The sequence below is a fragment of the Euprymna scolopes genome, chromosome 1 (genome assembly GCF_053919585.1).
Source record: "Euprymna scolopes isolate OS-2025 chromosome 1, ASM5391958v1, whole genome shotgun sequence".
NCBI lineage: Eukaryota > Metazoa > Mollusca > Cephalopoda > Sepiida > Sepiolidae > Euprymna > Euprymna scolopes.
Genome location: NC_136482.1, coordinates 159403515 through 159427947, shown reverse-complemented (window position 1 = coordinate 159427947; position 24433 = coordinate 159403515). Strand labels below are relative to the sequence as shown.

Below are 24433 nucleotides of genomic sequence, written 5' to 3'. Positions count from 1 at the left end.
GATATAAAACCGTAAAACAAAACAACCAAACTATTTCAGTCGTATTTATCTGTAATGTCATCATTTGCAGGTCATGACGTTAACAAATGAAGGAGGACGGCTGAAGAAAGATATTCCCCTTGTAAGATCAAAAGATTTTGAAATTGTTCCGGAACCTGTGTGGAGAGCTTTGTCCAGCTGGTATGGAGGCAATCCTGCACTACCTCGTACAGTAAGTATTTTTCAAACAAAGAAAATATGATCAAAAGTTTTGGACTCTGAATAAAACCCATTTCCAAAGAAGAAAATCTATCCATAACCAAAATTCATGAATCTGTCCTCTTCAAAACCCCTCCTTGGAAAATAAGTCTGCAAGATAGATTTAAGCTTAAGTAAATACGCAAAAAAAAAAAAAACAAACCCACCCAATAACCTTCGAAGATGATCTAGATGAAATCAAAGATTTAAAATACGTAGACCACATACACATCTATACAGATGAGCCCAAACAAAATGACGCAACAGTCAATGCTGCAGTACTCAATTCAAAAACAGACAAACCTCGCAGAAGAAACTTCCATCTTCAGTGCAGAAATACATGCACTAATCCTAACACTCGTTCTAATCTCCCAACAACAAAAATCCCAAATACATAATCTTTTCAAGCTCTCAATCTGCCCTAAAAGCGATTAAAATGAACAAAATAAACGATCCTTTAATTGCAAAACCAACACAATCAAAATAGTCCAAAAAAAGCTATTTTTTGTTGGATACCAAGTCATCCCTGTATCCAAGGAAATGAATTAGCTGATTCAATAGCAGAAAAACTGCCTTAAACATCCCAACTGATTCAAATTTTCAAATCTCTTACTCAGACCTTAAACATTAATATATATATATATATATATACACACTGAAAAAATGGCAAACTTACTGGAATAAATCTACATGCATCATTGGATTCCCACTAGACAGACAGTCCACAAGGAATACTATGTTGAGGTTTTCAGGGAGTTCAGAAAGAGATTCTGTCTGAAGAGGCCAGTTCTCTTCAAATTAGGTCGGTGGCATTTCCACCAGGACAATGCACCAGTCCACGGCTCCATTCTTATCACAGACTATTTGACCAAAATAGGCATCAAGACAGTTCCTCACCCTCCTTATAGTCCAGACCGTGCTCCCTGTAACTTTTGGTTATTCCCTAAGCTCAAGGAAAAACTAAGAGGCTGTTATGAGGCACTTGAGATGAGACTGTGATGGTGGAATTTCCAAATGGTCACCCATTTTAGTACTGGCCAGGTTCAATGTTGCTTAACTTCCATAATCTAACGGCAACTGGTGTGTCAATGTGGTTATACTGTATATATCACTACTAATGCCAAACCAAAAAATCATAAAGAAGTCGATTTAAAAATCAAAATAGTTGTATACATTACTTGTATTGACCAGATTATTGTTCTCATCTTGAGTGTTATTTGTGCAACGTTTCGGTCGGATTAGCTTTGACCATCTTCAGGCATGTTGATTGTTTGTTATTTTTTCCAAACAACTAACTTCCTGAGGATGGTCAAAGGCTAATCCGACCAAAATGCTGCACAAATAACTTAGGATGAGAACAATAATCTGGTCAATACAAGTAATATAATCAGTTATCTCAAAAATTCAGGACTCTGAAATATTTGATTGAGATTGTCGGACTGACTTCCTCATCTTGGTTGTTATTGTCACAACGTTTCGGCCGTTTTGCCCTCCGGCCTTCGTCAGGTGAACGGTTTGTTAGGAGTCTCGAACCCAACCCTTTATTATTATTACGGGGGTACCATGTTCGGACTCCAGCTAGGCTTTGGGACATAGTTGCTGATTCTCTGTTTTTCAATGTTACTTTTTCACTGCCTTCGTTCAGGATTGAACTCAGCACCTTTGGGTAACTGTAAACTTTGATACAACGTCTAGGACCACTCGGCCATATGTCACTTAGTGCCATATGTCACTTAGTGACATATGGCCGAGTGGTCCTAGACGTTGTATCAAAGTTTACAGTTACCCAAAGGTGCTGAGTTCAAAAAACAGAGAATCAGCAACTATGTCCCAAAGCCTAGCTGGAGTCCGAGCACGGTACCCCCGTAATAATAATAAAGGGTTGGGTTCGAGACTCCTAACAAACCGTTCACCTGACGAAGGCCGGAGGGCAAAACGGCCGAAACGTTGTGACAATAACAACCAAGATGAGGAAGTCAGTCCGACAATCTCAATCAATGAAAACAACTCCTCTCAAAAATACAGACAATTACTTTCTGAAATATTTGTACTTTTTTTTCCGATATGAAAATATTTCTGTTGCGATTTTTCTTTTTTAGGTGATATCGTCAAAGAAAGGAAACCCCTATTCTGAATTAGAGTTGTACCCAATATCCGTGCGCCTTTTACGGCATCAAAACTCTCCACAAAAAGCACCACAGACTGCCTCTACATTTACTGGGATGATGGCTGGAATCAGTGGCATGACATTCAGTAAGTAGAAATTCTTTAAAATAATTTTTCTTTAAAACAATTTGAAAAGCAGACAAAATTTGGGAGCACAACATTTTGTTCATCTAGTGAAATGGAGTGATGTAGAAATAATGTGGCTTATTGGAATAGCGAATGAAATTTGACTTCTTGCAAGATGGTGATATCAGATGGCTAAAATAAAGTCAAGTTTTATGAGCATTCATAAGTCCTTCCCATTAACTGACAAGAAGTACAGTTAAACAATTGATACCTCTCTCGAACAGCTAGACTTTGGAATTCCCTTCCTGCTGCCTGCTTTCCTGACTGTACTGATATGCAGAAGTTTAAATGTAACGTAAACCAACACCTTAATCTTTCCAAGGCCTGTCCCAAATAGTAGCCCCTTACATCAAAGTTGCGATATGCCTTGTTAGGGGTGAACGCGAGTACATAATCAAAAAAAAAAAAATCCATAGTTCAACAAATTAAATACTTGAGCATTCATTGATTCCAAATATTTCATAGGTCATATCTCCCTTTTTTTGGTTTTCATACATGAAGTAAATTTCAGTGTATAAAGATTATTTGATACTGGAGTTATTCATAATCGTGCCCTATTTCCAAAAGAAGGGAGATATAACATATGAGAAATATTTGGAAATCAAGGGCAGAGGTTTTGGGGAAATACATGTTATGTTCTTGTATGTTGAAACAGATATAATCCATTTCTCTTAAGTTCATTGTATTAAAAATTACAAATAATTCTGTGTTTGGAAGGCTTATTTCTATCAAAGATTATATATATATATATATATATATATATATATATATATATATATATATATATATAGATAGATAGATATTTCAATATACACGTATGATAATAATTTTCCAATCAATCATCATAAAGCTTTGAAGGGATAAAGAGAGGGGGTTATTTCATTTAATGTTTTTCAATTCTTATGACTTTCTGGGGCTTTATGGCCCCTAGAGAACTTTTCTGCCCATCCCCTGCATTTGTGGCGTCTATAGGGGCTCTAAGCATGGTCCTGATGAAATGAAAATTGGGTATATCAACATAAAAGTAGAAACTTATATCTGACTACTTTGTTGTCTAAACTGCCCAAACTTTGGCCTAAGGGGCTACTATTTGGGACAGGCCTTGGAAAGATGAAGGTGTTGGTTTACATTATATTTAAACTTCTGCATATCAGTACAGTCAGGAAAGCAAGCAGCAGGAAGGGAATTCCAAAGTCTAGCTATTCGAGAGAGGTATATAGCACTGGAGAAACAGTATATCCAAAATTTGGCAGCAACAAACACTAGGAATCAGAATACCAAGGAAATACAAAATGTACAAACTGTGGTGAAAACCATCCCGCATACTCATCTCTCTGCCAAAACTGGATCAAAGAAAAAAAAAGTAAATGAAATTAAATATATGAAAAACATAAGCTTCACCAAAGCCAGAAGGATTATTAAATCAGTCCCCCCATAACAAACTTATTTAAATTTTATGCAAATACAATAAAAAAAAAATGTATAAACACAGAAAGTAAAGAAATCCCAACCGTAATAAAGATACTCCAAGAATTTGTTGAAACATTAGGAACCACCTTATAACAATTATAATTTCAAACAGCATTTGAAAATAATACACAAACAACCAAAAGTAAAACCTCAGATCCCCAAACCCTAAATACAGCTCCCAAATAAGAATATCACAGGAACTAACAAGATCTCAAAACCTAATGAAAAAACATCAAACACATCCCGGGGGGGGGGGGGGAGCCAAACCTCTTACCAACCAAACTAAGAAAAAAAATTCAAAAAGGACACATCCTGCTCTACATCAAGAACAAGAACTACAGACCAGAACAAATTTAAAACTTTAGAGACAATGGAGATAGATGAAAAACACCCTGATTATACAAATGGCTAAAAATATTATACAATGGAATTGCAGAGGGGTAAACCAAAATTATGAAGAAATAAAATATGATCGCAAAGTATAATCCTTACAAGAAGCCTTACTAAAAGAAACTGACAATTATAACCTTCAAAGGATGCCACATCTACAAACAAACAAATAGATCAGAAAAAGATAACCAACCAAGAGGAAGCACCTCAATTATAATCAAAAGCCAGATACCGCATATGAAATTACAATTCCAAACAAACCTTCAAGCAATAAAAGCTTCACTCCACCAAACAACTATTTGTTCAATCTACATCCCACCAAAGTACAAACTAAATAAAACTCGAATAAAAAAAACCTGATGGCATAACTTCCTACTCCTTTCATTTTAATGGAGGACTTCAATTTCCACAACAAAATGTGGGTATGCGAAAATATCAAAAATTGAGTCACTACTGGAATCACCTGAAATATGTATGACAAATGACTCGATGACAAAGCACACACACATACCTTCACTTAGGCACAGGAACAAAAACCAAAAAGCTTTGAAGGGATAAAGAGGAGATTGTACTGAACCGAATACAAATCGGATACACAGAATTGACCCATAATCAAAGCTGAGGAAGCACCAAACTGCACACTCTGCAACCAACAAACAAGAAACATGTACTGACAGTGTAGAAGAAATATTTTGAAACAGCAAGCGATTACTTGAGGTGTTCGAAGAGGTGGAATCTCCACAAATTATAAATTACTTAAAAGAAACAACATTATTTAAACTCCTAAACAAAACATTTTACTTTGGAAAAACAAACTTTTCAAGAATTTAAAGATATTTTACTTTGGAAAAACGGTACTTGTACAGTTTAATCAAGCTTTTAAAAAAAAATGAAAATATCAAAAAAAAGAGGTACATATCTGTTTTGGACTGAAAATCTCAAAACAAAAAAATTCATTAAATTTAATTGAGTAATTTTCTTTTTTTTCTTTTTTTACAGCGGAAAAAAATGTTTTTATTAGAGCTTGTTGAAGTCAGCCATCTTTGAATTTTTTGAATATGCCAAGGGGAGATAACTCAATTTAAAGCACCAACACTCCCTCCCCATCTTTAATACTACCTTTTCTTCCTAAAAATTGAACCTTTTGCTCAATATCATAACAAATTGTTTATTTCGCTGTAAAAAAAAAAAAAAACTACTTGATGAAATTAAGTGAAATTTCTTTCCAGAGAACTTCATTCCATAACGGATACGTACACTATAAGCTTTTTTCAATATTTTCATTTTTCAAGTACCGGGAAAACAAATTTTTCAAGAATTTAAAAACATTTTACTTTGTAAAAACAAACATTTCAGGAAATTGGCAATAAAAACAATTAACCCTTCTCTTGGCATAAAATGACCCCCAGAGATTGAAATGCTGTTAAACAAAACACTCTTACTCACATATTTCTATTTGCGTAGGATCAAACTCTAAAACCACCATTACTTTTTAATGGTATATAGATTAATACCACCTTTGGATTTCTCATAACATTTTACTTAGAAAGTTGTTTTATTTTAGTGGATAATTTTGTTTTTTGTTAAGTATTAAGACATGTTAAACAAAGATGGCAGCAGTAAATCAAATCGGCGAAGAATCAATGCAGTCCCGATCTTGAGTTATTTCGAGACAGAGGCAACGGCAAACTGATTGAATCCCAAATTTGATATTTTTTATAATAACTTTTGAAGTTTCTGATTGGTTCATTGTTATAAATGTGGTTATAAAAACGATTGTCGAAATCAATAGAGTCAAACTCTCATCACGAGTCAGAAACATTTAAAGTTTTCAATTACACCACTGAACAGATAGACAGACAAGCGCATTTCTATTATAGATAACTGTTTGCGTGAACCTTAATATGTATACATATTAACATTTTTTTAGATATTGCCAACTTGTCAGCAAACACTCCCCGAAGATATCTTGCGTATACTGCAGCCTTCAGCCGGCATCACACTTTACAACAGATTTATGAGTTCCTGTGTGGACGGTTGCGATTCAACAAAGAGGATATACGACTTTGGAAGTTGAAAGATGAGGTAAGCCAATAAAACGAATACCAATGAAATGGTAATTTTGTTCTTAAATAGATAGTTGGTCAGCAATTAACATCTAGTGAATATTAAAGACATATTTAAAGCTATGTTTTCTTGGCGTTTTGGCTAGGAATAAAGTATAGTATCTGTTCTGATACTGCGTTTTATCTTTTGCCTTCGGTCAGTCAAGAAACCTCACCTTGTATCTATGAGGTTCCTTCAATAAGTTTCCAGACTTATTTTTGTACAGGCATTTACAATTGTTGTAGACTCTGGGAAATTCAGTATGTTATTGCTACACATCTTATGAGATGACTGACCAATTTTTATGATTTTAGGTTCAAATGAACAGCTACAGCAGGAATTGAAATACACCCTACTAAAGCCTGATTGTCACAGCTGTTGAATTGTAAAAATGCAATCTGGACCTAATGACACTTTAGAAGAACAATATGCAATAAAACTTTGTTTTAAACTTGAAAAAAAAAAATGCCACAGAAACATATGGAATGCTCCAGACTGCTTTTGGGTCATCTTGCATGATTCGAGCATCAGTTTGGGTTTTTTTTTGTTTTTTTTATTAAGTGGCATAAGAGATTCAAGGAATGCAGGTAGTCTGTAGGGGATAAGAGGTATGGGAGGAGTAAGATGAGAGGTATGGGAGGAGATTGATTGGTCAAATAAAGAATTTAATGGATAAGGACTATTGTTTGTCTATAGACAATAAGTGCATAGTTTGGTGTCGGTGTAGAAACTGTACACACAATTATTCACAAGAAACTGAAAATGCAGAAGATTTGTGCAGAATTTGGTCCTGAAGATGCTCCATCTTTGTCACAGACTATTTGACAAAGATGTGCATCAAGACAGTTCTTTACTCTCCCTATAGTCTAGACCTTGCTCTTTGTGACTTTTGGTTATTCCCTAAGTTCAAGGAAAACCTTAGAGGCTATGACGAGGGTCAGTGACACACTCACACAAGAGGACTTCTGTGAGGGTCTTCCAGAAGTTGTACCGTTCCAACGAGAGCATTGCAGCTGGAGGAGGTTACTTCAAAGGGGACTAGTTTCATGTGTGTACTACCTATACAGGTGCTCAATTGAAAAAAGTCTGGAAACTTATTGAAGTCACCTTGTAAAGACCAAGTGTGATGGAGAATAGTGAGTTGATGTGTTGCAAGATGTTTGCTCACATAACGTATAAATTTTTGCATATTGGGTATAGTCAGATATGGAGCTGAGAAATCCCAAAACTAGCAATTTGAGGAAAGAACCTGTTGGAGTAGAAAATCTTCCGACATCTGAAGACCTCTACAGTTTATTAGGATTTTGCCTTCTCTGAAAAAGGATAAAAATGGATATTATACTTTGATCTTAATCTATAAACATTTAACTTTTATTTCTCATTTCCTTTTTTTTTTTTTTTTGTACGTATTTTCAGCAAAACATGACATTACTTGAAGATGAATGTCTGACTGTGGAAGAAAATGGAATTGAAGAAAACCAGCAAATTCTTATTGAAGGTAATAATTCTTTCATGATATGATTTTTTTTTTTTTTTTTTCTTAAACAATTTAAACAACTATGAAAAAAGTCATCATAAAGTAATTTAACTATTTGAATGCCTATTGGAAATATGATTCTAAAATATCCAAGCAAAATAGGAACTGTGACATTTTTTTAAGACCAGCAAAATTTAATGCCTTTTTTAATTCAATTTCCCATAATTTTTCAATGTATTATTTAAAACTAACAAGACCTGTGAAAATTCCACAAAGTGAAAAATATATTTTTTGATAAGGCTGATATTTTTCTGGATAGTGCAAAAAAAATCAGATTTTGGATGTGAAAAATAACATTCAGCAAATATGAGTTTATCAACATTTCTGTAAAAATAGTGCCCATTGTATTATAAATATAGAACTGACTTAAATTAGATAAACTAAAAAGTACTAATAGATAAATATTAGAAAATAATATTGTGCTAATATAAGTGATAAAATTGTAAAAGACAATCTTTAATTCAATAATATTAAAAAAAACGAGACTAAATCCAAGGGAGGTCACTCTCTTGTCCAGGTTTGCCAGATTGGCCTTTTTAAAGCCAAATTTTACGAATTTGGCTTTTTGGAAATGGTTTGGCCTTCAGAAAGTGTATTTTGCTTTTTTCAAAGTGTAACGCACAGATTAACAAGGAAGAAGCAGAATAATATAAAGATATGTTTATTTAAAAATTTCACTCAATATTGTCTTAGATTAGTTCAACAGTGTAAAAAAATCTATTCTAATTTAATATTTATTTCTATACTATATACACAATCATATATATATATATATATATATATATATATATATACACACATGTCATCTGCATAGAATACTGTTTCATTGTATCAAAACTCATCAGTGCGGCTAGACTAGCACTTTTCCCTAGCCATGGATTGAACCTACAACCATTGTTGACAGTCGGCAGCTCTAACCACTGAACTAGACCATGCTTGCAAATGATTCATCAAATACCTATTAAATAAACATTTATCCATTGCTTAACAGTGCTCGAACTACTACTTTGTTTACAAACAAACACAGTGAGCTCCTCTTAATCGCTAAATAAGCCGCGGGTGAAATACATTTATGACAGTGCTCAATCCAATCCAGGTTAAAAATATTCAAAAGATTAGAATTATTGAATTCCAACAAGGGTCATTAATAGTGTTCAATCAAAGGGAGCAAATTTATAATTTTTATTTTCTTTATGTAAATAGTCATATCTTGCTACGATGTGCAGACCGTTTGGATCATTAGTCTCACCAGGCAAGAAAATATATTGAAAAGGCCTTTGTATTAAATATTAAAAGCTTTTAAACCATACTGCACATTGGGTATGGTAGAGTATTTCCTCCTAAAATTAAAAAAAAAATGCTTCAACTTTTTTTAATTTTCAATATTTTTTCTTGCCTGATGAGATCAATATTGATTGAAATGGTCTGCACATCATAGCAAAATATAACTATATTTACATAAAGAAAAAAAAGAATATATATATATATATATATATATATATATATATATAGTTATTCAGAGATTGAATAAGATGGCTTTTTTAAAACTGATTTTTATAAGTTATAAGTATTATTTTGTTTTAATTCTTTAATTTTATTTTAACACATATTACTGTGGATAAATATTAAACAAAAAAAAAATTCTTTAGTCAAATAATTCAATGTAATGATAAGTTAAGGTGGAAATTATTTAGAATTTAATTATTGAAGCGGGCAGCCTAATAAGAACTTGTTTACATTAGACTAGAAAACAACAATGGTAGAGTCAGCTGAGGAGCAGCCTCACAGTATTGTGTTCCATAGATGAGTAGGTTTACAAAAGAAACTTTGTTCGTTGAATTTCTATTTTGTTTTAAGCAGAGATAGAGAGTATAAGAAATTGTTGACAGTGGTTGTAGCTAGAGAAGTGTTTGTGAATGTTTTGCAGGGGTGGATGCATAGATTGAAGCTCAGTCGCGCACCTGTCATGAAAATGTTATGTATTTACAGTAAACCCTCTGTTGTAATTTGTTTAATTTGACATTATTTTTTGTTTAGTCAAGTAACTTTAATATCATTTTAAACATTTGGAGATAAAAGAATATTGTTCACAAAAAAATGTTTTACTGGTAAAACAAAATTGGTTTTACTGGTACAACAAAAATGGTAAAGAGATTTATTGTATTTTTCTAATGTTTGAAAAACTTTATATGAATTAAAAAATTTTTTTAATTCATTCATTTACGTGATATTTAAAAATCATGTTTAATCCAGTTGTTGAATTATACTTTTCAGCTTTGAACATTTTTATAGTTAAAAAAAAAATGTTGATCATTAAGTTAATTTAAACAGAATTTTACAAATGTATATAACACTTCCTCTTCCTTCTAAATTTGCTTTATTGATTTTTTTTTTCTAATTTTTTTCAGAATACTACAATTAAACTATAAATATTGTCCCTCCTTTGTGTAAAATTTTTATTGCTGATTTTTTTTTTTTATTTTGCTTTGCCCTCTATTCACTAACCTTTCCTTGAGACTCGCATATGACATCAATGTCAGTTATATTATAAGCACAGCAAGCAAGGTTGGTCCATGTACAGTTCACAAGAAAATAATTGGCTTCTTTTAAATAATGGCAATGATAAAAAAAAATCGCTTTTAAAGCAGAAGCAATTAACATGATATAAAAGATGTTTGTAGCAGTTGGCAGTTTTGTAAAGAGATATAATAAATACTGCCCTAACAAATTTATTTTTTAACAGTTCTCTAATCTGTAAAAACAAGTATATACTTAAAATATATATAAAATACATTTATAGACCAAATTATAATGCAATATTATGAAAATAAAACAAATATTTTAAAATTAATATTTCGGCGATAGACTCCATCCTCAGAATTTTATGTTTTTTCTTTTTTTTTCTTTTTTTTTTTCCTTGTCATGATTAAATTGAAGAAAAAAACGTTAGTAAAAAAAATCCGCATGTTGTCCGTCTCCAATGTTATTTTGAAATACCGAAAGAATACGCTTGCCGCATGTCGGTTATGTTTTTTATGATAGAAGTGTTGTTTGAATTTTAAAATAAGTTACGTATAAAATGTTTATAAGCCAAATTACAATGCAATATTATGAAAATAAACAAGTATTTATTTGTTGAAAATTAATATTTCGGTGATAGATGCCATTGTCAGAATTTTATACATTTTTTCCTTTTTTTTTTTCCTTGTCATGATGTTAAATTGAAAAAAATACTCATTGAAACTTGGCTTATAAATGTATATTTTATTTTAAAATTTAAACGATGCTTCCATTACGGAAAACACAACTCTGACTTACATATCACGTGCACCAAGCATATTTTTTCTTCATTTTAACATCATGACGAGGGGGGGGGGGTATAAAATTCTAAGGATGGCATCGATCGCCAAAATATTAATTTTAAAGAAATATTTGTATTTTATTTCAAAATTCAAACAAAGCTTCTATCATGAAAAACACAACTCTGACGTCCATATCGCGTGCACCAAGCGTATTCTTCCAGCATTTCAAAACAACACCGCAGACAGACATGTGGACTCTTTAGTAACGTTTTTTTTCTTCAATTTAACATTGTGACGAAGAAAAGAGAAAAAGGAAAAAATGTATAAAATTCTGAGAATCATATCTATCGCTGAAATATTAATTTTAAACAAGTAAATATTTATTTTCATAATACTGCATTATAATTTAGCTTATAAACCTATTTTATATATATTTTATTTTAAAATTTAAACAACGCTTCTATCAAGGAAAACAACTCTGAAGTATCTGCTTGTTTATTTAATATATTTGAAATCTACTGTTAGACTTTATAAAAACATGTTTGCTGAGGGGTAATGTTTTTTATTTTTATTTTAAATTTTTTTTTCAGTTCGAAATAAGGATCTTACCTGGCCGGAAGAAATGTGCCAACTAGCTAAAAATAAAAACTTTAGCAAAAAAGATAATGGTATGTAGAATTGATCCTTTTTCTTGATTTGTCTTGTCCTCAGTAACTGCAGTAAATATGATTGTAATTTTATCTTATGCAAACTCTTTGTTTTTATTTATGTACCAGTGAGTCAACACTTATCAAGGTATAAAGGCAACTCATGGATAAGGATTAGTTTGCACAGGATTAGTAATGACAGTTGTGACTGGACTGTTTCATTATTTAGGAGGCTGGCTTATAACAAGAATTTGTTAACATTTGACTTGAAAACGACCATGTTGTAGTTAACGGAGAAGCAGCCCCATAGTATTGTTTCATAAATGTGCAGTTCTTGGAAAGAAACTTTTGTGTTCTGTTTAGATTTATGTACAGTACACAGAGGAGGAGAAAAAAGTTTTTCAGTGGTTGTAGCTAAACGAGTTTTTGCTATGAATGTTTTACAAGAAGAGAACTGCTGTAGATAGGTGCTCGACAGAGCTCCAATCATGAAAATAATAATAGAAAAATTAGCAAGCTATCATCTGTGAGAAAATGGCTGTAGAGAAGAGAAGTACAAACAAGTTTTTTTTTTAATTTTCAGAAAAATTTAAACTTTGAATATTCATTAAAAAATCTTTAAATACTAATTTTTTACAGAATAAAACGTTTGCATAAAATTATAATTGTATTTACAGATAATTCAAGAAGCATAATTTTTTTTAACTTTTATTTTTATCTTTTCCTGTTTCATTTTTTTTTATACAATTAAATCCTTTCTTTGTTGCTTGTTTGAAATATGATGGTAAGCTTTGGACTATTTCTCCTTTCAGTTCCTACCGAACAGGGTGCCACTGGTCTGAATAACTTGGGCAATACCTGCTTTATGAATGCAGCAGTACAGTGTGTTTCCAATACTTGGCCGCTCACGCGTTACTTCAATGGTGGACTTCACCTTTACGAACTCAACAGGTCAGCAAAGTTGTAAATTCTTTTTGTGTTTTTGTTTTCTTATTGGTGTCAATTTGATGTGTGTACCACAAAAAGTAATTGTTGCTTCTGAAAAATTGCATCATTATTTTTCCCTCATTAGCTAATCTCTATGTAAAACTACAGTTATTTTTCTTATCTGCTCTTATGTTTAACATTAGAACTTCATTGAAGTTCTTTCTATGGAAGAATAAGGTCATATTATACTATGATGATAAACATAACATTATACCTAATGAGGTATCTGATTTTTGGTCCCCCGACAAAAGGACGGTGGACCTGTAAATTCACCCTTGTCTGTTTGTCCGTCCGCACTTTTCTCAATAACTATGCCTTGAAATTTTTTGATTTTCTGGGAAAATTCCGGTTGCTCCACTAGGGGTGCCTTTCGGGTTAAAATTGCTAAAATTGACATTTTTGTGCTTATTAAAAAAAAAAATTGATGCCTTGGATTTTTATAAAACTTTCTGAAAAGTTGTAACGAACTGATTTCTATATAATTTTGTTTGTCTATACTTCGTGATAACTCTTGGGTGTACCCCAGGGGCTCTTTTATGGCTAATAAAAACACTCCATTTTTTGGGACTATTTTACCATATTTGTCTAAAATTTTCTGTGTATGTCTATTTAGCAGTTTTGCATGGTGCTGAACTTAAATTTAAATATGTGAAGTCCTTGGGGACTTTTGGGGCAAAATGACAGTTGGGTGGGCAAACCATGGACTTAGTCATTTCTTTTTTTTTTTTTTTGCATGGTGCAGAACTCAAATTTACATATGTTAAGGCCTAAAACTGCAGCGTTTGTTCATTTTCACCAGGATTTGATGTACCCTGGGTACTTTTGGAACTAAATGGGGGCGGGGTGCTGAACTTAGTCATTTTTTTATGCCTCATTCACTGTGCACTCACGGGGGAATATGAATGCTTCACTTGTTACTTTGGAGTTGAAACTTTGTAATTATTTAAAAATGGGTTAAGCTAATATATTGTTGAAAGGAAAAAATATTTCATTTAGAAAGTGAAATATTGACTCTCCTATGAATAGGACACTGAGTACTTGTGATATATTTTAAAACTCAAGAGACTATACATTCAAGATAAAACTTATACATGGTAAGGAGCAAAGCAATTCACAAAAAGTTACATTGCACTTTTAGCAATAAGTTAGTAGCTTACTGTTGCAAAACTTGTATCAGTTCATAGATCGTTGAACAAATAGAATTTGAATAAATTTCACAAAAATTTAAGGTTTCAACAACTTTTGAAGAGAAGTTAAATATAGATGAATTTCAATTTTTCTTCAGAGTAACTATGCAGTAAGCAATACTATTATATATTTCTTATAGATTTTAAAAAAGAAATTTGGTGTCCTATCTATAGAACAGTGGGACTTAATGGATTAAAAATTGGTCAGTTTTAACCATGTGATGTAAGATTGAGTTGGAGAAATTTGCAGTTAGAATCATTATTCTTCTCCACTAATAAAATCTCATTTAAAATAATGAACAACATATCTTCAAATAAAGATACTTAGATTTTTCATTCAACTTTAAACTAAACTAAAAAATATAGCACAAATATTAAATTAACCCATATACTTTGCGGTAGTATTTACCTTCATTGAGAAAATTAATCTAATTGGTTAAAGTGACTGCCATCTCTAATATGTTTTTTATGAGAAAAAGTCTCACATTTTATTCGAAGCGTATAGAAATCTCCTTCCAAAAACTTAAAGTAAGTCTTCCTTGTACACGTTTATAATTTAAAAACTAAAGCAAAAGTCAAGCAGCCGCCTTGCTAATCTAGTCGATTTTTCAGGTTGAACTCGCTTATGAGCATGGTTAAGTGTGACTGAAAAATATCTATATGCAATAACAATAGATGTTTGCATCTTAAAGTTTGGTACTTGTACAGTTTAATCAAGACATAAAAAAAATGAAAATATCGAAAAAAAGGTTATATTGTATCCATTATGGAACGAAGTCCTTTGAAAAAAAATTTTCACTTAATTTGATTAAGTAGGTTTTTTTTTTTTTTGGTTTTTTTTACAGCGAAAAAAAAAAAACAATTTATGATACTAAGCAAAAGATTCGATTTTTAGGAAGAAAAGCTAGTATTAAAGATGGGGGCAGAGTTTCGGCGCTTTAACTGGAGTTATCTCCCCGTGGCGTGTTCAAAAAATTCCAAAATGGGCGACTTCAAAGCGCTTTCATAAAAGTGTTTTTTCCACTGTAAAAAAAAACTACTTGATCAAATTAAGTGAAATTTTTTTTGGAGATCTCGAGTCCAAAACGGATACGTACAATATAACCTTTTTTCGATATTTTCGTTTTTTAATGTCTTGATTAAACTATACAAGTACCAAACTTTAAGATGCAGGCATCTATTGTTATTGCATACAATATTGCTATATAAGTACCAAAACTTCTAAATAGAATATTAATTATGGAGAAATCTTGATCCTTAATGTGTTTAGTCAGTCTAAGGGAGATCACTCCTGCTCTGTTACTATAAAAACAAAATATGTTTCTTAAAAAGAGATATCACTGATTTTTTTTTTTGTAATTATTTTTGATTCACTGCCCAGATCAGTTTTTTTTGTATTATTATACTAACAGGGGTACCTGGCGTTGCCCGAGTATGGTGAGGTGTGGGGAGTAGATAAAAACAAAATGGAAAATAAAGAAGTGAATGTAATAACCCTGTTTAAATATTTAAACTTTTGTTTTAAATCAAAAAAAAAACAGCGAACGTGATGCAAAATAAAGAATAAGCGAACGAAAAAGAAATGACATAAATAACTTTGTTTAAATGTTAAGTTTTAAAAAATCGGGGGGGGGGGGGGAAGCGAACGTAAAAATGGCATAAATAACCCTATTTCAATATTAAAGCATTAAAAATAAAAAAATAAAAAATAAATCTGATATCTTGGCTCGAACGTGCAATCTTAAGATAAAGACGCTGCCACTATAACGACTGGTCTATGATCACGTGAGCGAAATTAGGTCTTTTTTTTTTTTTAATTTTTAAAATTTTTTTTTAATATTTAAACTAATTCAAGAAAGAACGTTTTTTGCGCATACCTATTTGGCTAAATTGTCATGAAGGAACGATTTTTTGCTACACCTCCCTGTAGAAAAGTACCCAGGTGAAGATGAAGGAATTAATGTTTTTGACCAATTTTTCGATATTTGTTGTCTGAAGGGTCGAGCTTCAAAACAATACCGATTTTGTGAAAATTCATCACCCCTGTGGAAAGTTTTAGGGGGACGTACAAACATACATACATTGTAGTGTTTCTCACTGAGAACGTAAACGCCGAGTTTGTTTTAAGACTTTATTCAGCCGAGAGCCCACCGCAAGTATCTACACGCTGTCTCTTTCTGCACCGCCCGTTTGCCGGTGTTCCCCCTGTTATCGTCCCCTGTGTACCTACATACATTACATCTCCCCCCAAAAAAGAAAGGTCCATTTATCACGGAGAAAGGTCAGGGTAGACTGCCCTTGTGACCCTTTTGTTGTCGAGGATTATTCTGCCTCAGTATGTGACCATTGAAATCCCCCCCCCCTTTTTTTTTTTTTTTTTTTTTTTTTTTTTTAAGAAAAAATAAAAGGTAATCGTTCAATCTTTAGTCAATCCGGACTAAAACGATTTGATGGTCTTATTGTATGGCCCGATCGTCGTGGCAGGGCTAGTGGGGTATGCTCACTCACTTCTCTATCGAGCGAATTCTCATGTGTCAATGGAGTCTGTGGATGTGTGTTATTTTCTGTTGCCATATATGGAGGCATGTTTAGTTCCGTGAAAATGCGTTCTGGATTGTTTTCACTTGGGGATTGAGCTGCTGGCTCGGTGATACAACGGCGAGACCTGATGTGATCCTGATGACGACGAACCAACCGGCCATACTGCAATCTGATTAGAAAGGATAAAGGAGATACTCTTTCCAGAATGTGACCAGCCAACCACATGGATCCGGAACCAAAGTTCTGTGCAAATACTGCTTGGTCTTCATCAAATGAACGCATCTGGGCAGATTTGTCATGGTGAAACTTTTGACATTCTTGGTTGTTATATACAACACTTGAGGTGGCGGGCTTCATACGATCCAGATTGGTGCGCAATCTTCGCTTCATCAACAACTCTGCCGGGGTAGATCCCGTTGTTGTGTGAGGCGTTGCCCGGTATGTCAGCAGAAAACGGGATATCTTTGTTTCCAGAGTTCCTCCCAACATTTTTTTAATACCGTTTTTAACCAGCCCAACTGAGCGTTCGGCTAGACCATTTGATGCCTGATGATGTGGACTGACAAATTTGTGTCTGATACCATTCCGTTTCATGAACTCTGCAAATTCTGAACTGGTGAAGCATGGGCCATTATCACTGACAACAATGTGCAGGAGACCATGAGTAGCAAAACAGCGCCTCAACCTTTCAATTGTAGTGGCTGAAGTAGCTGCACTTGTGGTATAGACATCAACCCATTTTGAGTGTGCATCTGTAATGACAAGCGGTTATTGGCCATTGTAATCGGCATAATCAACGTGAACCCGCTGCCAAGGTTCAGCTGGCCATTCCCAGGGGTGTAGTGGTGCCTTAGCAGGTAGGCTTCTGGAGCACTGACAAGGGTAACAGTTGTTCACCTTTTTTTCGATGTCAGCATCTATCCCAGGCCACCATACATAGGTCCGGGCGAAGGCCTTCATCTTGACTATGCCAGGGTGGCATTGGTGAAGCTCGTCCAACCCTCTCTGCCTGAGATGGGGGGGGGGAATTACCACTCGTGAACCCCACAGCAGGCACCCCCTTTTAACACTTAGTTCGTTTTTACGAGCGTGAAATGGTAAATACGGAGCATCATGTGGGAGATTGCACCCTCCATGTTGTGTGGCTTGAACAACCTTAGAGAGGATGGGGTCTTTGCGTGTATGAGCACAAATGTCAGTCGAGTCAACGGTGGAATTGTCCAGGTGATCCATGAGATGTATAATGCAGCCTGGTGTTGGGACATCTAACGCTTCCTGCAGGGGGAGACGACTCATTGCGTCGGCAGTGACGATGTGTGAACCAGGCCTATATTCTATCGTGTAATCGTAAGCGCTCATCAACAGTGACCAACGTATTATTCTTGGTGGCAGGGTGTCCAATGTTGGCTTTGTTGGGCTAAAGAGGCTGATAAGTGGCTTATGATCTGTAATGATACGGAATGCATGTCCAAATAAGTAGTGATGAAACTTTTTAACCCCAAAGATAATACTCAGTCCCTCCTTGTCCAACTGACTATAATTTTTCTCAGCCGGTGAAATTGTTCTCGAAGCAAAAGCAACAGGTTTCTCTGAACCGTCAGCAAAGATGTGCGACAAAACAGCTCCGACACCATATTGACTGGCGTCACAGGTCAGTACCAGTTCCTTCTTCGGGTCATAGTGAACAAGGACATTTGTGGTCTGCAATGCATCTTTGGCTCGCTGAAAAGCTGTTAATTGGGGGGTGCCCCACGTCCAAGAGACACCTTTCTGCAGTAGATAATAGAGGGGGGCCAACTTATCTGCGACGTTGGGGACGTACCTAGCGTAGAACTGGAATAAGCCCAAGAAAGCCTTAAGTTCGGTCACATTGCGTGGGGCTGGTGCATCCCGGATGGCACAGATTGTTTCTGCTGTAGGGTGAAGGCCTTCGGAGTCAATCCAATGACCTAAGTAGGTTACGGAGGGTGCCATGAACTTGCACTTGTCCAGACGAAAGTGGAGACCAGATTCTGAGAGTTTCCCTAACACTCGGTCAAGGGTGCTTAAGTGTTCTGCGTCTGATGATCCTGTAATTAGTATGTCGTCCTGATAGCATACGACATGTGGTTCATTTGCCAACAAATTGTCCATACAGCGTTGATAGATACCAGGAGCTGATTTTACTCTAAAACTGAGGTGGTTGAACCTGTAGAGACCCCGTGGTGTATTGATTGTAAGGTACTGCTTTGAGTTTTCCTCTAACGGAACCTGCAGGAACGCTGATCTCAAGTCAAGCTTGGTGAATTTCTTTCCCTGCACCAATTTTGCATACAAATCATCAATCCTGATTTGAACATTTGTTTATTGTAGTTTTATAGTCTCCACACAACCGTATTGTTTGGTCAGTTTTGACAACTGCTACTATAGGGGCAGCCCATTCTGAATATTGTACTGGTTCGATAATACCCAGAGACTCTAGTCGATCCAGCTCCTTGTCAACCTTTTCACGCAGTGCAAAGGGCACGTGTCGAGCCTTGCAGAATATGGGCTTTGTTTTCGGGTCAACACTAAGTTTTGCTGTGAAACCCTTCAATGCACCCAATTCATCCTTGAAAACATTGGGGTATTTTGCAATAATGTTTTCAATTGCAGGTGTAGCATTTACTGCTTTCAGCTGATGGATGCGTTTCCAGCTGAGTTGCACTACTCGTAACCAGTTTCTACCAAGAAGTGCAGGGCCAGAACCAGGAACAATCACTAATGGCAGACGAAACTGTCGGCCATCATAGTCTGCCGACACTTGACACGTACCACACGGCATTATACTTTCTCCCGTGTAGGTTGCTAGTTTCTGTGACATAGGCTTAAGTACCGGCTTATCAGGTTCACACCATAGTTTTTCAAATGCATTGCGGCTGATCAATGAAACAGCAGCTCCGGTGTCGATCTCCATCTCAACATTGCGGCCATTTATGCCCACCAACACCATCAGGGGCTCGGTTTTGCTATTTGCTGGCAGGTTAAACATCCTATGCACCGAGGCGCAGTCACTGCCTGTATCTTCGTCTACTGGTTCTTCACTGGTGACCTTGTGGGTTTTACGATTTCCAGCTCTGTCGTTGTACTTCCGGGTCAAACAGGCTGGCGAAATGTGACCGGTTTTGTGACAAAAATTACACGTTGCCTCTTTGAAACGACAGGAGTCTGGGTAATGTTTTCCATTACATCGGAAACATGGTCTTTGTTTTTGTCTCCGTAGTGGAGTAGGCCGTTCAACCTGGTTAACTTTCGTCTGTATTGTAAAATTGGACGTTGAACAGGCAGCCATGTCACTAACATTCCTGTCTGCACTTTCCATGGCAAGAGCTATCTGTCGGGCATAAGGAAATGTTAGTTTCCTCTCGGAAAGCAGTTGCCGATGGATTCGGTCATCCATCAATCCAACGATGAGCAAATCTCTCAACATCTCTTCTATCGTATTTCCAAACTCACAAAACTTTGTAATTTTTTTTAAATGAGCAATAAAATCCGAAATGGACTGACCTGGTTGTTGGCGGCACATATAAAAGTTGAATCGCTCAATAATTACGGACGGTGTTGGGTTGCAGTGCTCTTTTAACGAGAGCGAGAGTTCCTCATAACTTTTGTCTCTTAAGCTGTGCGGCGTAACGAGATCCTTCAGCAGAGAAAATGTTTCACCACCACAAACAGAAAGGACGGCCTTTTTCTTTCCTGGATCTTGTATTCCGTTCGCCTCGAAATAATACTCCAATCTTTCTGAGTATGTGTCCCAATCACCTCCACTCGGCGAGAATTCGTCGATTTTACCATAAGACGTCATGTTTTTAAAATGTGTGTGTGCAGGTAGAAATGTCGCTATTTAATTTCTATTAAATGTGATGTTTTTCGGAGAAAAAGTTTAAATAACTTTCCCCTTTATGAGAAATGATCTCATCCTCGTCGCCATGTAGTGTTTCTCACTGAGAACGCAAACGCCGAGTTTGTTTTAAGACTTTATTCAGCCGAGAGCCCACCGCAAGTATCTACATGCTGTCTCTTTCTGCACCGCCCATTTGCTGGTGTTCCCTCTGTTATCGTCCCCTGTGTACCTACGTACGAAAATACATACATTTTAACAGATTTTTGCCCTTTTGTATTATAGATTATTATTTTCATTCTGTCATATTGAATCGATCAGACTTTGCTTATGCTACTACCTGTATTTGCTTAATCAACTTTCTTCATTCAGAGCTATTTTGCTAATATTTTATGTAAATATTTAAAAAAATTTTTTAAGTAGTCCTACATCCATTTTTATTTTTTCTACTCTTATCTATTCCAAACAAGGCACAAGGAAAGGGTGAGATTTTGCTGTTTGTCAGATTAGTTGGGATATTTAGGTACAAGTACTATGTATTTGTCAGAATTATAAATTGTAAAACAGCGCCGGCAGGGATACAACATTCACGTGATGAGACAGGGGTTGGAGTTTGGTTGATTGTGTGGAACCTATTAGATTAGAGACACTTTTTTGGACCTTGTCTAATAAAGAAAGACTAATTGTAGATGCACCAGCTCAGATGTGACAACAATACTCCATTCATGGGCGAATAGTGGCTTCATAGGGGTATAGGATACTGTCATTTCTGGATAATAGTGTACTAAATAGAGGATATGTCATGCAACGAATGGAACCTACAGAAAGCCTAAAGTCGACCAATCTTTAACTGACTTTGACAGATGAACAGACAGACTTCTAAATCTTCAATAGACACCACCTTTAACAAATAAGACCTTCAGCACATACTAATTATTAGGACAGTGAGTTTACGATGGAAATCTGTTGGAACTTCATGACAGGCTCTTGTGCTACCAGATCAGTTTGTCTAAAGATAAATACACCGTACATTATTTTTTAATTTTCTTTGCAAAACTTAATCACGATTAATATAAAAAAAAAGCTATAAAACCCCCTCCTCCTCCCCTTTCTCCCCTACTTTCGTGTTTGGAGATACTGCCTTTCTGACTTAAAACATTTTCCTTTGGAAAACAATCTTTTCAAGAAAGTGATATTTTACTTTTGAAAACAATAACAAAAGGACAAAAGAAAATATTGTTTTAAGTAGGATTCTCTATAAACTTTTTTTATTTTATTTATTTTTTTTTTTTAAATATTTCTGGCCTTAAATGACCCTTTAGAAGTTGACAGGCTGATAAATACAACCAACCAACGAGTGACAGGCTAATCACTGAACAGTGAGTAGGTAAAAATACACCCGTTTATATCAAGTGTGACATTGATTGTTCAACAAAAATGAATCATTTGCATAACCAGATGCGACTCACTTTGTTGTCCCAGATATGTGTCTACTTGGCCTTCGGGACAAGATCAAAGTGTAGTATCTGTTCTTCAGATGCTGCACTTCTATTTCTTGTTCTCTTTCGGTGGAGAAATCCTTCACGACTGAGACAATTTTAATTTTTGTACCTTTTCTCCACGTTAAAAAACGACCCTGGTGTCTAACTCTGTCCCGTGGGGAGGCATAGTAAATAGGTACAATCATTTTTTTCTAGGATAGGATAGCTACCATCCTTTTTCTGCTGCAGATATAGTACATAAGGTAGTGGTGCTTAGACTGATGTGAATGGCCATTATCACTGGGGACAGTGAGCAATGTCTAACTTTACCCTCATGAGAAGACAAGTAAATAGATACTACCTTGTCAATATCTGCGGTTGATGGAAACTATGTATGACTGGTACTAAAAAGTTTACATTTGATTTGACCTGTGCGCTCAGAGCATTTACAGTTACAGAATGTTCTGGTACCACTGTGCATGTGTGTGTATGCATGCATGCATGCATGCATAAATATATGAGGAGGGGTGGGATGTTTGAGACATAATTTTTTTTTCTCCCTGAATAACTGTCACTTTATATTTTCTTGGGTTTTTACTTTAGGATGGGATGGATAAACTTAGTAGCTCTTCGATTTGCAGATTGTTTTCTTAAATGTATTAGAATATTTAAAAAAAAAAAAATTTAATTGACGTTTGTTTTTAATTAATTTTATATTGATTTTGGGTTGTTTTTAATTTGTATTAACATTGTCTAATTTCAGGGTTAATTTTATATTGATTTTTAATTAATTTTATTGATTTTGAGTTGTTTTTAATTTGTATTAACATTGTCTAATTTCAGGGTTAATCCTCTTGGCATGAAGGGTCATATTGCGCAGCGGTATGGTGAACTTGTCAAAGATTTATGGAGTGGGTCTTCTAAGACTATTGCTCCGCTAAAACTCAGGGTAAATGACTCCTTTTTTGCTCTATCCTTCTCTATTATCTCTCTATTTGCTTTTAATTTTTGCACGTGTTATATAGTCAGTCTAATGATACCAAATGAGTCTGTTATTTTAAACATATGCATGATTTTGTGCTTGCGAATTATATATACTCCGTTCATGTTAATACTATTAATTATTTATGTGGCATTTCAATAAATTTTTTCTTTTTTAATTTACAATGTAGAACTGGATTGTGTCCCTCATAAATTGAACTTAAAAGACTGGAAAGATACACTTCATTAAAAATATTTTATCCACAATATGAAAATTGTTTGTAGTCTAATTTCCTATGTCTGTCCGTCTCCATATTTTCAAATTCTATCTCCTCCGAAACTAAAAGTTGCTGAGCGGCTCTAGGTCCCTCAAATGATTGAATTTTTCATGGGCCATTCTTTTATGGTTCTTTAGCCGGTTAAAATAATTTTTAAGGGGTCAAAAATGGGTCAAAATTAAAAAAATTGTTATACAGGGTGACACAAAAAAAAAAAAGAAGCTAAATGGAGGCCATCTAGAACATATGCTATAGAACGGAGAAAAAAAAGGCTAAAGACCCTAGTGTTTTGATGTGATGCTTTGAATATAATAAACTAGTTATGTCTAAAGTTTCATTTCATTCGGACAAAACACTAAGAAACAGGGCCTAATTAGAGTTTGGTCCGTTTTTTTTTTTGGGGGGGGGTCCCCCCCTGTACATTTTGCACGTTCATCTTAGTTTATTTTTACTTTTTAATCAGTTTGTATGCGTGTCAAGTTTGTACAGTGGGAACATCACCAGCTTTGAATGCTCCAGTTTTGCTTTCACTTTCGATTGCCGCTGATGGCACATAGGTTTTTTTTTTTTTTTTTTTTTTACACTTTTAAAATCACGACTCCATAATAATATTTACAAAATGTGGACAAATTATGATATCATATTTAAGTGTATTTTATGACCAGGCAATATGTCCAATAATCCAAAGAACATGAATTATCAATCCTCATCTCAAAAATTTAGAAACATAAACTTTCAGTCTGAATTGCCATGTCCCTATGAAAAAAAAAAAAAAGGCATCCTATTAAAAATAATTGTTCGGATTCAAGCTACAACAAATAGAAGATTGAACTTAGTATATCTATTTAAGCAAATAAAAGTTTATCAATACAATTTAAAATTTCTCAAGTGCTCCTTTACCAACCTCACTTCAGAGATTTTTCTCACTATATAAGTATTGTTCATTCCACCTCTTTCATCCGACTTATGTTGGAGTATGGCATCCAGGCATCATCTCCATACCTGGTTTGTGACATTCAGCATGTTGAGCAAGTGCAGAGGCTGACAAATTTCTTGTCACCATTCTTACAAGACTCGTCTGCAGCGGCTGAACCATTTTTTGCTGGAGCGCTGAAGACTGAATGGTGACCTAATTTTG

At 34.7% G+C, this 24433-nt stretch overlaps 1 protein-coding gene across 1 annotated transcript in view; it reads left to right on the top strand.

Moving 5' to 3' along the window:
- LOC145276906 (ubiquitin carboxyl-terminal hydrolase 32-like) overlaps positions 1–24433 on the top strand; it is a 477530-nt gene that overhangs the window by 380151 nt on the left and 72946 nt on the right. The window contains exons 14-20 of the mRNA XM_080128370.1: positions 71–211; positions 2337–2490; positions 6320–6474; positions 7912–7993; positions 11925–12002; positions 12794–12932; positions 22880–22985. Of these exons, the coding sequence (XP_079984496.1) occupies positions 71–211; positions 2337–2490; positions 6320–6474; positions 7912–7993; positions 11925–12002; positions 12794–12932; positions 22880–22985 (855 nt within the window). The remainder of the gene's footprint in view (positions 1–70; positions 212–2336; positions 2491–6319; positions 6475–7911; positions 7994–11924; positions 12003–12793; positions 12933–22879; positions 22986–24433) is intronic.